The 15,191-nt window shown below is 40.1% G+C and overlaps 1 protein-coding gene across 1 annotated transcript; it reads right to left on the bottom strand.

The window, feature by feature from the left end:
• Positions 1-1,702: 1,702 nt before the first annotated feature.
• LOC134661946 (protein zer-1 homolog) lies at positions 1,703-12,297 on the bottom strand. The gene is made up of 8 exons (XM_063518198.1): positions 11,050-12,297; positions 10,766-10,968; positions 10,451-10,622; positions 9,901-10,062; positions 4,973-5,134; positions 4,425-4,574; positions 2,861-3,113; positions 1,703-1,950 (listed from the first exon to the last, which is right to left on the bottom strand). Exons 1-8 carry the CDS (start codon positions 12,049-12,051, stop codon positions 1,769-1,771), a joined length of 2,286 nt encoding a protein of 761 aa, XP_063374268.1. The 5' UTR covers positions 12,052-12,297; the 3' UTR covers positions 1,703-1,768.
• Positions 12,298-15,191: the final 2,894 nt, after the last annotated feature.

Consider the following 15,191-nt stretch of genomic DNA (forward strand, 5'->3'; position numbering starts at 1 on the left):
AGAAGAAATTGAAATAAATATACCTACAGTATCATAACGTATGTACACAATCAATACACTTAATATATAAACACTAAAAATAACTCACTAGTGTACATAGAATAAACGATATAATGTGTTACATATAATTTGTTTCGGTTTCAACAGACAAGTAGATGTGTAGATTTATCTAAAGGTGCTTTCACGATCATTGCTTGGAGTAATATGCGAATTACTAACCATGATTTTTGAACAAATTGTCACCACTGTCCCATTGCAAGCACATTTTAAATAATGTATTATACACCGTGTTTTTATTGAATTCCGTTAACTTCGGGGTATGGTTAAGTACATTTAAGAGAACTAAATGGCATAGTTAATTTTCAAAAAAAAGTTTTTTTTTTGTTTTTTTTTTACAAAAAAAAAATAAGTTTAAAAACTAATTAAATGTAGCATAAAGCGTTGTTGTAACACGGGCTTTACATTTAACTCAACCAAACAATTGAAATCTGTGACATATCAATGTCATTTCGAACATCGATCGACCGAGATTGTACTTAAGTTTAGTAGCAAATGTATGAACTCATTCTAAACACAAATCAATATGTAAACCGGCCCTAAGGTAAGTGTACAAGCTTGTCTCTACAAGACAATCCTCTACCTTATAGGAAACAGAGGACAGGCCTCTGCCTTATAGGAAAAAAATAAATTATTGATTATCTCCGAAATGGAGTTAATTAGAATATCGGTGTCTTTGAGAAAGTTACTTGATTTAAGCTCAGGAATGCACCCTCGAAATTAACGGAAATAAAAAAAAACACGGTGTATTGACTGTAACATTATTTCCATTACATGCAGGGCAGCGTTTCTCGGTCACCGATGCCTGGAATCTCCAAGCAATGAACCGCGTCACTAAGCTCGATTTAACGCTATAATAAAACCCGATTAGATGTACAGTGGCCTCGCTCGTGTAGACTATGCTAATTTGCTTAGACTAACACAAATCCTACGAAAGGGGAATAAAGTTCAAATCCCATTAATAAATTCGTTTACAACTAATTCCTGCGGGAAAGAGCCCTGGTCGCGCTGGTCGATGTCATGGAGTACCCTACTGGCGGGTGTTTGGTGACTCGCTGCTGAAGTTCACTACTATTTATCCCGTTCACTAAACTTAACTGCCTGACAAATGCAATCTAGATTTCAAGATATTTAACGAAAGCGCATGAAAGTATGTTTTGTTTGTTTGTTTTAAAACTTTTATCAGATGGACATAATTTGGCAGCCTTTGTTGTTAGCAAAGACGTTTGCAGGATTATGCAGAAGCGAGTTCACCGTTGAACCGCAACATTCACCATTCAAAGAAAAAGGTACACTACTACCACTTTCATAAGTTACATCGTTGTAGTCTGGTCGTCAGCTTTAATCTTATTATGTTGCATTGCGGGAAAATTAATATATTTTTGCTTGGCAGACGAAAAATAAGTGGTTAATAAGGTTTCAATGTAACTTATGTTTGTGGTATGCAACGAATTCGTTTGTCCAAAGACCATAAATGCCTATACTTCGAATTATGTAGCATTTAGAAAAAGGGTAAACAGTTTGTAGTAATAGTGACACTTTTGTATTAGGTGAATGGCATTGAAAGGGTCGGTAAGCCCGGTAAAGATCTTAGTTCTCAGATGTCTCAATACTCTAGCCGGGGTGTGCCGACCCTTGGTAAGATACCTTAATTGTTCGCACGGGGCTAATCGTCCACCCGAGGACTGATGTCCTCGAAGTACTCCGTTAGTTAATTGTCCGGGGAGAGCGGGACGGGCAGCGGGGGCGTGGCGCGGTTGGCGTAGCGCGCGCAGTTCCCGATGACGGTGCAGGCGAGGTCCTTGATGAGCTCGTAAGGCGAGGGGTGGTTTAGCAGGTCCACCAGCAGCTTGAGCCCGCCCTCTGCTTCCACCAAGCCGCAGTACTTGTCAGCTGAAACGGTACCAACAACAAATACGTTACAAGGGTCAAACTACTTATTTATCTTGTTCAGATCGCAAGATAATATTTAAGGTACAAAGGCATCAAAATGGCTAACTATCAAATGGAATCCCCTTTTCAGTTATAATTTCATGTAAAAAATTAGGGCGTGAAACTTTAGCTTTATAGTTGTTTAGCTACCATTTTAAAAACGAGTTTTAATAAACACTTCGTTGGTATCTTTTATTTATATCGTAGTTTTAATGCCTAGTTAAAATTGAAATCTGTGACGCGTTTTTTTTTTTAAAACCCTTAAGCTACCTATAGGTCCGTAGGGATAGATTCCAAGCAGGCCAGATAGTTCAACATCATTGGTTAAGATTAAGCATGAGTAGGGCCAGTCGCATCAATCACAAGTGACCAACGTCACTCAGCAGTGAACTATGAGACTTCCCATACAGTCAGCATCAAGTAGATAGTGACAGTTAAAGTGGCCAAATATGTAGTAACACATCCTTATTCCATCCATACATTTGAGCATTTTAGTTGTCACTATCTATTTAACGCTGACAATCAAATATAGCGAACATTTGAACGGTGCCAGACGCTTTAGTGCAACCGACTCTTAGGGCCAGTTGCACCAACCACATTTGACAGACTGGTCAACGTCAACCGGCGCGCTCCGTCGCTTTACTATGAAACTTCCCATACATAAAAATTTAGCGAACTCTTTAACTATACGAACAGTTTGGTGCAACCGAGTCTTAGGGCCACTTGCACCATCCCACTAACCTGTGGTTAAGCGGTTAAACCATTAACCCAGTGTCAAATTGTACTGGTAACCATATTAACTCCAGGTATAACCGGTTAACCCCGAGTTAGTGGAATGGTGCAAGTGGCACTTATTGTGTTTGGTGCTTACGGTAGACGGTGGTGAGGTTGGCGAGCGCCCAGACGGCCCAGTGTTGGCACTGCGGCGTGTGGTGCGCGTGCAGCAGGCTGAGGATGGGCTCGAAGGAGCGGTAGTTGATGTTGCGCTCGGCGTGCAGGTCCCAGCGCTCGACCGCGGCCGCCACGCGCGCCAGCACCGCCTCGCGCTCGGGCTCCTCCACAGTCCACGCCGCGGGGCCGTCCGACGCCATGTGCGCCAGCACGCCCGCCGCGTTGTAGCTCACCTGCACAACAAATGGCGACAGTTTTCATTATGGATCCATACTATTGGCTTTTGACATATTGCATATTTTACTCTTCTAAGTATTTTAATAATAGGCTCAATACCTCGATACCGTCGCTAGAGGATTCGAGCAGCTCGTAGAACACGGACAGGAACAGCTTGTGCATGAGTTGCGGGCGCAGCTCCGCCACCTCGGCCACGTCACCCGGGACCCCCGCCATGTTGTGACATCAGTCTAGTATACCGGACACGTACCTCGATACCGTCGCTGGAGGACTCGAGCAGCTCGTAGAATACGGACAGGAACAGCTTGTTCATGAGCTGCGGGCGCAGCTCCGCCACCTCGGCCACGTTGCCCAGGAGGCCCATCATGTTGTGACATCAGTCTAGTATACCGGACACGTACCTCGATACCGTCGCTGGAGGACTCGAGCAGCTCGTAGAACACGGACAGAAACAGCTTGTTCATGAGCTGCGGGCGCAGCTCCGCCACCTCGGCCACGTTGCCCAGGAGGCCCATCATGTTGTGACATCAGTCTAGTATACCGGACACGTACCTCGATACCGTCGCTGGAGGACTCGAGCAGCTCGTAGAACACGGACAGAAACAGCTTGTTCATTAGCTGCGGGCGCAGCTCCGCCACCTCGACCACATTGCCCAGGAGGCCCATCATGTTGTGACATCAGTCTAGTATACCGGACTCGTACCTCGATACCGTCGCTAGAGGATTCTAGCAGCTCGTAGAACACGGACAGGAACAGCTTGTTCATCAGATGCAGGCGCAGCTCCGCCACCTCGGCCACGTTGCCCAGCAGGCCCATCATGTTGTGACATCAGTCTAGTGTACCGCACACGTACCTCGATACCGTCGCTGGAGGACTCGAGCAGCTAGTAGAACACGGACAGGAACAGCTTGTTCATGAGCTGCGGGCGCAGCTCCGCCACCTCGGCCACGTTGCCCAGGAGGCCCATCATGTTGTGACATCAGTCTAGTATACCGGACACGTACCTCGATACCGTCGCTGGAGGACTCGAGCAGCTAGTAGAACACGGACAGGAACAGCTTGTTCATGAGCTGCGGGCGCAGCTCCGCCATCTCGGCCACGTTGCCCAGCAGGCCCATCATGTTGTGGCATCAGTCTAGTATACCGGACACGTACCTCGATACCGTCGCTGGAGGACTCGAGCAGCTAGTAGAACACGGACAGGAACAGCTTGTTCATGAGCTGCGGGCGCAGCTCCGCCACCTCGGCCACGTTGCCCAGGAGGCCCATCATGTTGTGACATCAGTCTAGTATACCGGACACGTACCTCGATACCATCGCTGGAGGACTCGAGCAGCTCGTAGAACACGGACAGGAACAGCTTGTTCATGAGCTGCGGGCGCAGCTCTGCCACCTCGGCCACGTTGCCCAGCAGGCCCATCATGTTGCGCAACAACTCCTCCTTGTCTGGAAAGCTCTGCGACAAACAAACATCTCATTAATAAGATCTGTCAGTGCTCTATCTGTGAGATATATCAATTAGAACCAGTTGGCTTTACACTGAGGTATCTATTGAAAATTGGCGTCCATCGAAAGGGGTTTGGAGAATAAAGGGTGGTCGGGTCTCTGGTTAACTTTTGACATTAAAAGCGCCCCTCTTATGCGCCGAAGCATATCTTAGAAGCTTAGAACCATGTCGACAACAGTTTCATATTAAAAAAAACTCTCAAATCGGTTCATCCTATGATTCCTACCACCAGTCTTTTCCCGTTGGGGGTTAAAAAAGAGCTCGATTAGTTATATTTTTGACAGAGGAAAGTTGAATGTGTTGTTAAGCGTCTATTATGGTAAAGTAGTGGGTTGTAGGAAGACAACCTTCAGACAGGCGAGGAAGAACTCCATGCCGCGGTTGTCGAGGAAGCGCCGGCAGTTCTGCGGCGTCTCGTCGGTGACGTTCCACATGGTGGACCACGCCACCTCCAGCACGTCGTCGCACAGCCGCCGCTCCAGCCGATCGGCGATCAGGTTCAACATTTTCTGTAATCAATTTCGTTTTGTTAGCTCATCTCGACGTGTTTGTATTTCCAGTATTAAATTCCAGAGTACGAGATACTACCCACATTGTGACGAAGATTCGCAGACACCATACATTGGCGTTCCTAACAAGGATAGATGAACAGTTCAAGTACTACAATGCGAGCAACACACTCAGTAGAATTTCAATTTAATATACCTACAGCTATGGATCACCTTCATGTTCCAGCTAGGTGGATCATAGGAGACAAATTACGTTCATGACTTACTATAAGAGCGTTATGAAACTTGTGCAAAAAATATATCTCAAATCTAAAACATTAATAATAGACAAAACGGGTTCAGCTTAAGTTATAAACGAAGATTCAAACAAAAATATTAAAAGCTATATTCATGTAACATTAGAAGATGTAGCATTGGTATTTCTCTTGATACCGAATTACACAAAATGGGGCAAATTACACTTATTTCGCAACATAATCATCATTGGCCCTTTCGTCTGGTGTAGGCGATTTATGATCCGGGGAAACACCGTATTTGGTGGCTGAATAGACCGATGCGAGACCGCCTGATAACAACGCTTTCGGAAACTGCAACATTGTGTCGAATAATGCCAGAGTGTAACATAACTTCTTAATGTTACATATTTCATATTTGGGTCGCAATACATTCGCAGTTGCGCGGCAGCAGCTCAAACTAAATTAGTGCATTTATAAAATGAAGTGGTTAGCGTTTTTTTAAGCCTGATTTAGTGTCCTACGGTTGGGCAAAGCCCTCCACTCGACCCAGTCATTTGTATTTTCCTACCAATTCGGGTTGAATGCGTCCTAGTCGTCCCGCCATTAAAGTACAATATTAATACATACATGCTAAACTGTTACACATACACATAATACAGCAGCAGCGTAATACAATCTACCAGAACGTGTCCTTGATTTCAATTTTCATTTGCTCTTTGCTAAATTCGCGCTACTTAAGTTTAGTAATATTTTAAAACAACAGTTTTTACAACAAACGGTATTTAAAATCGAAAATACATTCAAATGGAAATGCAATGCAATACATGGTTAATTAAAACAAATATACCAATCTTATTTCGCAATTTCAGTCACATGTTGTGTTTATCAAAGGACAAAGCTTATTGATTATTGCTAGAATAAAATGAATAGCACAAGCAAGAAGGTACTTTTCTAATGGTAAACAAATCATGCCCAGTAATACATATATAAATCGGACACACCCAAAACTTTATAATTAACTTTAACAGATAGCTGGAAGTGGCCGTGACTACCCCAATTTACCATTACTTGCCTGAAGTAAACCAATATACAGTCACCACATGGGATTGTTACGCAATTTAAGGTCCTAGCTAAATTAGTTGTTCCATAATTACGCTATGGAAAGTCAAATTTAGATAGAACCCTAAATAGCGTAACAATTACGGAGCGTGACTGTACCTGTTGCATCAAGATACCTACTCGGCAATGACACTTATTAGAGTTCAAACTATTACTTAGGTATCTGAAGGCAGATATTATCTAAAAATAGGTAGGTATCATATCCCGTACCGTCGGTACAATGCATTAACACATGTCAATAACAGCACACCGTAAAGGTCAAAAGGTGTTTTAATACAAAGCGTCACCTAATACAATATCTACACAAACAAGCCCGCCATGGGTGGGAGTAGACTGGCGTCACATACTCAATAACTTCAGATCAATACACAATATACAGACTTGTAATGGATATCTTAAGTACCTACTAAGAAAACGAGAATGTATTCATAAATAGACACTAAGTCATTGTTCTTGGTGGGCAGTGGCAGAATATTTGACATTATATGTTATGTGATAACTGATAAGTTTCATCTTATACCTTTAAACAAGCAATTCTTATATTAATATTTCGGGGATCTCGGAAACGGCTCTAACGAGCTTGATGACATTTGCTATAAATATGGGGATTTTCGGGGGCGAAAAATCGATCTAGTTAGGTCTTATCTCTGGTGACTAATAACTAACTGACCCCCGTATGTGTTATTATGATGTACGTTACGTACTATATAATATTCTTTAAAATCCGTCAATTTGTGTAGGTAGAACATGCTAAGGACACACTTTCGCACAGTTAAACTGTGGAGTGAACTGTCGTCTGCGGTATTTCCGGACCAATACGACCATGAAACCTTCAAGAAAAGAGCGTACTCCCATCTTAAAGGCTAGCAACGCACTTACAACCCCTCTGGGTGTCCATGGGCGACGGTAATCGCTAACCATCAGGCGATTCGTCTGCTCTTCTGCGATATCCCTTGACCCTTCATAGATAGTTAGATGGAAATACTTTCATGCAGAAAGTTTGGCCAGATGGTTTGATAGATAGATAGATAAACCATTAATTAGCTTGCCACAATTCACACATTGACAGATAAAACAGAAAACAGATATCAATAAATGTACTGTGTGCGTTGCAGCAAAACAAAAGGGTTCTGGCTCAGTAATACGCTTCACTCCTTCGGGTGAAGCAATGATAATACTGCTAGAAGGTTTGGAGTAGAATATACAATATCGTTTTTTTTTTCGATTTCATAATTACCACTAAAAACCTACGTAATATATTACAAGACCGAAGTCAATGGGAAAAACTTACTACTGTAGCAAACGCATACATTCTGTGGGAATAAACGCTTATGAAAGTTCGCAAGTGGCGTTACATAATGAACGGCATGATATAATCAACGTCACCTTAATAGAATGCCATTTGTTTCATTTGTGGTGCAAAGTAGAGGCGCGGATCAGTTTGTGATTATTTTAACTGCAAGGGAGGCGCCGGAACTATTTAATTACTAGCACCTACTGGGTGGATAGGCAAGTCATTTGCAAGAGCTGCTGTATTTAAAAAGTTTAGTAAAAAGTAACTTTATCATATTTATGACTTATAAATAGCTTCTGTCCGCGACTTCCATCAGCTTAGAATGATCATTTCCATGATACAACTATTTTATAATGTCCTCCCCCGGGATTCAAAGTACATATCTCCATACCAAATTTCACCTCAAGCAAAAGCAAGTTGTAAGCAAGAAGGTAACAGACATACAGACAGAAAGAAAGAGTTACATTCGCATTTATAATAATAGAGTAGATTTAGTAGGGAAGTAGGGATAAGTGTCATTTAAAAAAAACTGTCCATATTAAATTTGCTGATACACGCTTTCATTGTTGCCTAAGTCACAGAATAAATAATAGTACTAAGTACAGAAGACTTACTCTCTAACAAAACGCGTCTATTACGATCAGCACAGATATGGCCGCTAGGTGGCGACAGCGCCACGCGCGGCTTATGGCTTTTCCCAAAATTGGGGCCGGAACGACTGTATCTACTTTTAGCTACCTGTAGCAAAGCGACGTTATCGCGGAGTGAGCCACGCCTGCCTAAGTATAAGATTGCATTGCTAGAGACGTTTATAACAATACTACGGATTTTTGGGGGTGGGAATGTTTTACACGAGCTAAAAAAAAGGTGTAAAGTGTAAATACAGAAACTATTTTAAAATTTCTAAGTACATTTAGAACAATAAATAAAGTTATAAATACACATAATCATTTTCACACCCTAAATTTCGGGGTATGTTTATAACCCTCGTTTGAATCATCAAAGAGTTCGCCTACCCACAGTACCCACCGCATCTATATTATCAGAATTTGCCGAAGTAGATTTGAACTCAATTACAAAATAATGAGATTGGGGTCGAATTCATGCGAACGTCTAATGACTTCGCATTTTTCAAATAAGCATGGCATTTGTTAGCTAAAAATATCATTTGATAAAGAAAAGTGTGAATGGCCATAAACACAGTCATTCTATCATACTTCGCTACTCCCTTCGGTCGTGGGTTAATTTATCACCACTCGTTGCAAATTTCCTACTTTCCACACTTGTATCGTAAATAACTATTAAGGTTTCGTATCCATTAAAATTGTAAACTGTAAATTCGCAATGCAAGCAAGGCATAAAACGTAAGCAAGCACTCAGTCGGTCCATAAGTTCTGTCACAAAGGTTTTTACTACAAGTTATACGTACATTTCCCTTATCAATCACATACATGGTTAAAAGCTTATTTAATCGTACAAGTAAATTACTTACAATATAATTTGACGTAATTTACTGTCTCGGTTTTGCATAATTTTACATAATATTCGAAAAAAAGTCATAAAAAGCACCCCATAAAGGTAGGTAACAATTCCTATCAAGACAAATAGAGTCCCTTCAGTAGTGTAAAGTCAATACGGAATTACGCACTTATAACTGTGGCTGCAAGGTAAGTGTTATTGGCTGTCATACCGGGGCCTGTTTACACATTGATTAGTGTTTAACCCCTCGAACGCCGCCGTTGTCAAAAATTTGCTACTGAATTATTAACCTTTCAACTGTTAATTACAGTCCAAATTGTCTGGGACGTATACGGGGCAAGACAATGCAGTTGAGGGGTTTATGCGAGTTTATAACAGATACATTTGCCACTTATCAAAAGTTGCAAATGTATGAACTCGTAATAAACCCTAATCAATGTGTAAACAGGCCCCAATGTGAAGGCCAGCTACACTTATCCCGCAGACATGCTTAGCCGTATTGACCTTACTTGTTTACGTTTCAATGCGCACAATGATAAATGGGTATACTTAAGTAGGTATATTGTAATCTTTACTTAGCTTAACTTTCTTAGATTTAAGAGTAAAGAGAAATTACTGTATATAAAAAGGTTACTAACCCCTATCGCGCCATGGTTGCCCAGGAACTGCTTCTGGGTGCCGTCGACCTGGCAAGCGAGCGAGTTGAGGAGGTATATCGCTATGCGCTGCACGAAACCCTCCTGGTTCACGTCAGCCACTCCATTCAGCAGGATTTGCACTACCCGCTCGTATTCAAACAGCTAAAACGTGACCAATAATAATTAAATTACAATGTAATATCAAAAACATAGTACATAGTGAGAATTATTAGTCAGTATTTTCAAAGGATTGCTATTATAAATATTTAAGGTTGTAAATGTTAATCAGTTTCGAAAATGCACGGTTTTATGTCTAAGCCGTAATTTACAGCATATTTATGAGTTCATTAAGTCAATTAAGTGTTTTATGAGTGAGATTTGTATATTCTACTTTAGTTGCGCGCCAGAACTATCCCTCTCACTTTAAGTAGTATTAGGTACTGTGAAGAAATACGGCAGATAATGTCTCTCGGCACTTGCGACTCGATATATAATAATGATCCACACTTAAATAGAAAAGTTCTGTAATTGATAATTAATTAGTACTTACAACATCTGTTGGTATTTTGAACTGGCATAATGTGAGGCACCCATTCCTCATCATTGTGTCATCGCCAAGGTGAGCCTCCATTCCATCTAAGAGAGCAGTGATTATTCGCTTTTTTAGCCTGATTCCTATACGACCTTTTTCTTTCCCTTTGACTATGTAGAAAAGTGTTGCACTAGAACAAAAATACAATAGTATTTAATACTCGTACCATTACCTTATATACTCATAGATGTTCATCTGGTAACCATATTCATGTTTCAATAATAAAGCAAGGTAGATTGTATATTAAATAAGACTAGAATTCACTCCACTGACCTGCCAGATATCTGTATATGCTTTTCTGAAACATGTTGATCCATTGCATCTAGGACCACTGCTAGTGCTCGGCCTATGTAAGCATTGTTCTCATAGCGGAACAAATAGTAAAGGTCATTGAGGACACGTGTAAGAATAGCTGGCCTTTCCATGTATGCTGCTGCAGCAGTCAAGATTTGTTCCACATTAGCATCACCCGTTATCTAAAAAAAATGATAGATATCATTATTCTGTCCCATTATTAACAACAAACCAATAGCAGTTATGGTTCAACATTAACTCACCACTTTGGCAGGAATGTCATGCCTTTTGCAAGCTCCATGGTGTGTCCCATACAGGCCCAGAAACTCCAGTGGCCTGTTGACACGGGCAGCTAAGCCAGGTATATCACACCTCACTTGGTCAATATCTGAAGTACCTTCACTGTTGGATACTGCTGCCGCCCCAGAACCAGCGAGATTAGTCCCTGATATATCCAAGGATTCCAAAAGCGTAAGATTATTTATAAGTTTAGCCAAAACATCATTTGGTTTGAAATATTTCCCATGCCTATCATTGGACTGCGAGATATCCAAATGTCTCAAAGTATGCAAGGTGGCTATCCAATCGATAACATCCTTTGTCCAGTGCACACTGTGCAAAATCAAAGATCTCAGGTTTTTCAAATCTTTTAAAACCCAAATGGTGCTTGACGAAGTGGTCTTAGACAAGTCTAAGTGTGTTAGATTAGTCAGTGACTTTAAAAGCAGTAGTGGAAACACTGCAAGTCCTCGGCGGGTGAGCCGTCTCAAATTAGGCGCATCGATTATATATCCCCTCTGTCGGAAGAGAGTTTCGTCTTGTGAGAGAACATACGTCAGAGGCCCCACTTTTAGAGAGACTAGGTTTTGACTGTTGCTGTTTATGATGTCCAGGGAGCTGGGGCTAAGGTACTCGCACTGGACAACTTCGAGCTCGAAGGGCTTGTGCTCCATGAGGCAGCGGAACCCCTCGTCCGTAATGCGCGAGTTGCGAAGTCTCACCACGGACAACCTGGTGCGTGTTCGGTCACGGAATATGTTCGCTATGCTATCACTTACTCTGTTGCTCTTCTGGTATGCCTCCAAGAACTTTTCACAAATCTCTGAAGGTAGAATCACATCGTCTTTCAACTTACGCCATCGAGTGTTCGGATCCAATGTCGTAATTATATTTAGATTATTAACGATGTAATTCATACTAATGTCGAACAGCGTATCAGGTGAGCTGTCGTACAAAGAAAACAACTCCTGCCCCGACGACATCATCTTGACTGTGTTGTATTATATTATGATTGGTGAGGATATACTTTAGGAAACGGAGAAATGAGCTCGCAGTGCCATCGTTGCGTTTCCCTTCGCAACAAAGGTTTCTACAATTTGTTGAGTAATATAAAGAACAACTTACTTGTAGTAAAATTTAAACAATTACTTCACGGATGTAATATTTACTCGACCACAAATAAAATCGCGACGCAACAAGAAAACCAATCTAATATTTTAGACCTGGGGACTGTCACTCTACTCACTCTTGTCTAGAAATTGTTTAAATATTAAATTAGTTTTCAGATATGGCAACACTAAAGTAAGGGTATTGCTACACAAGTTTTTGGTTATAGCTGGTCAACCAAATCTTGTCAGTAAAAAAAGGCGCGACATTCAAATTTTCTATGGGACGATATCCCTTCAAGCCTACATTTTTCAAATTTGCCGCCTTTTTCTACTGTCAAGATCTGGTTGACCAAGTATATTTATAAAAGTTTTTTTATTTATTTTACGTGATATAACAATTGTTTTATTCTACAAAATGTATACCTAATAATAATAATCAGTAATCATAATTGCCGTTCGTTTTATATGGCCAAGTCCAAGTGGGCGTGGTGAAATTTCACTATTCGCTATAAGCTCACTCCACACTCACGCGCACGAGTGTGGATGGGTCTATAGCATGTCTATAGCAATATCGCGCGCATGAAAATGAACGCGTGTTTTCTATGGAGGCTATATTTTACGGTTTTAAAGAAAAAGGCGGCAAATTTGAAAAATGTAGGCGCGAAGGGATATAGTCCCATAGAAAATTTGAATTTCGCGCCTTTTTTTACAAAAGTAAAAAAAAAGGCGCGAAATTCAAATTTTCTATGGGACTATATCCCTTCGCGCCTACATTTTTCAAATTTGCCGCCTTTTTCTACTGTCAAGATCTGGTTGACCAAGTATAACTATCAATAACTACTGTACAAGGCAGCAGCCTAGCTAAAACGTGCTAAAACACACTTAAATTCGATCAGCTGATGTTTGGCGCGAACTAGACTGCGAAATCGCCGTGAAAGTTCTGTGAGTCCTGTGAGTCAATTGAGAGCAAAGCTAAAGCCCCCAGTACACAATTGGGCATCGCCGGCCACTCCAAGGGACGCATTTATGCGTTAGAGGGAGCAAGTGATATTGCTATCTCATTCTACCGCATGGCTGCATCCCTTGGAGTAGCCGGCGATGGCCCATTGTGTACTGGGGCCTTTGGGAGCAAAGAATACAATACTCACTAGGAGATTCTTTCGTTTTGCTTTCGTTCTTCAAGCAGTAACGGACTACTGCACGAAAGTCTACGAAAAAGCGTAGCGAGGTATTCAAGTGTAAGTAACACTTGTAAGATCAAAAAAACTATACTCATCCTTTTCTTTTGGGTGCTAGTACAGTCGAAAGTTTCTATTTATGACCCATTTTGTATCTTGTCACAGTGACAATAGTATGAATCTCTAGCGACTTTCATATTGATTGTCACTGTGACAAAGTACGAAATAGGTCACAAATTAATACTTTCGACCGTACACTAATTTAATACAATGATAGTATGATTATCTCGTCTCTGACAAACTATAATTTTACTACCATGTGACACATACTGCTTTTCCACATCACCTATGAGGAAAATATAGTTCCAAATTATTATTATTTAAACAAAAAAATAGAATGCAATAAAAGAAAAAAAAACGTGTCCAGAACAGAAAAGTGCCACTTTTATCCCTCCTCTCTTAGAAGAAAACTGCCACTTTGGTCTCTCCTAGCGGGGAAGAAAAAGCCTTTTTTTCGGATAGGTGATATGAATAACTTAGGTTAGGGGTCATCCATTAACTACGTGACATGTTTTTTTAGGCTTTGACCCGGTCCTTGTCACACTTGGACAAATTTGGCAAACCCCTTCCCCCCTGGTGTGACGTGACATTAACGAAATTAGCAATTTGAATTAGATATTACTAATATTTTTCAAAATATTTTTGTTAAAAGATATATTTCTAATTTAATAACACAAAACCGACTAGGAAAGAAAAAACGAATATAAAACTATTATTGTTCCAAAAACTCGTTATTACTTTACAAGGAATAAAAAATTTCGGCTACTAATGAATTAGTTAGACTTAAGACTACTAATGTTAAATTTAAATAATCACGATTATTTAGCAGTGGCGCTAGTGTGCACGTTGATGGGCTCTTAAAGTGACGTCACTACTACCCTTGTCACAACATGTCACATTTTCTTGTTCTCCCCATAATATTTACCCCTATTTTACACCATTTAGCCTAAGAACAAAGTGAAAGAAAACTGGTGCCAGCTGAGTCATTATATAATTTATTGACTAGAATTAATAAAATGTATATACCAGGGTAAAAAAAGAATGTTATAACTTATTCTATTACATACCATGAACATTATTGATCAATTTACATCATTGTTAATGTCACATAGAAAAATATATTTCTAAAAAACTATCACAAAATGGAGTCTTGTCAAAATTTCAGTTCTAGTCTTCATTATTCCTGAAAATCGGTAAGAAAAGGATAATGATAAACTCAATTAATTAATTAGCTCTAAATCATTTAACCTTTTCAAAGACAATTGAAAAATTGTGGCTTTCCGATACATAAGTAATTTGGTTTTCCTCGATTAGTACTTCTTTAGTTTCCTTTACTTTTCTGGTTCGAGCTCATATCTATTTGTTTTATGATATATATTGAGTATTTATTTATTTATTTAATTTAGGTTATATTTATATAGGTACGCTTTATTTTTATTTATTTAAGTATTTCTATTTATGTTTATATATATTATTTGTAACAATGTGTATTCAAAACTTGCATTTCATTAACTTTAGTGATTGTACACTATTGTTTTGTTAGTCATTCATCGTTACTTCTGTTTTGTTTTATTCGTTTCCTCAAAGGTTAACTGGAAGAGATCCCATACAGGGATAAGTTCGCCTTTGTTGTATTTAATTTACTCTGTAACTATGTTTCTCGTGTTTTTATTTCTATATGCAATAAAGTATATACATACATACATACAATTAATTCTCTATTAGAAAGTACCTTTATGCTGAAACTACCCAAGGCACTAAGTAGATAACTAAACAATA

The sequence above is a fragment of the Cydia amplana genome, chromosome Z (genome assembly GCF_948474715.1).
Source record: "Cydia amplana chromosome Z, ilCydAmpl1.1, whole genome shotgun sequence".
In the NCBI taxonomy this organism is placed as follows: domain Eukaryota; kingdom Metazoa; phylum Arthropoda; class Insecta; order Lepidoptera; family Tortricidae; genus Cydia; species Cydia amplana.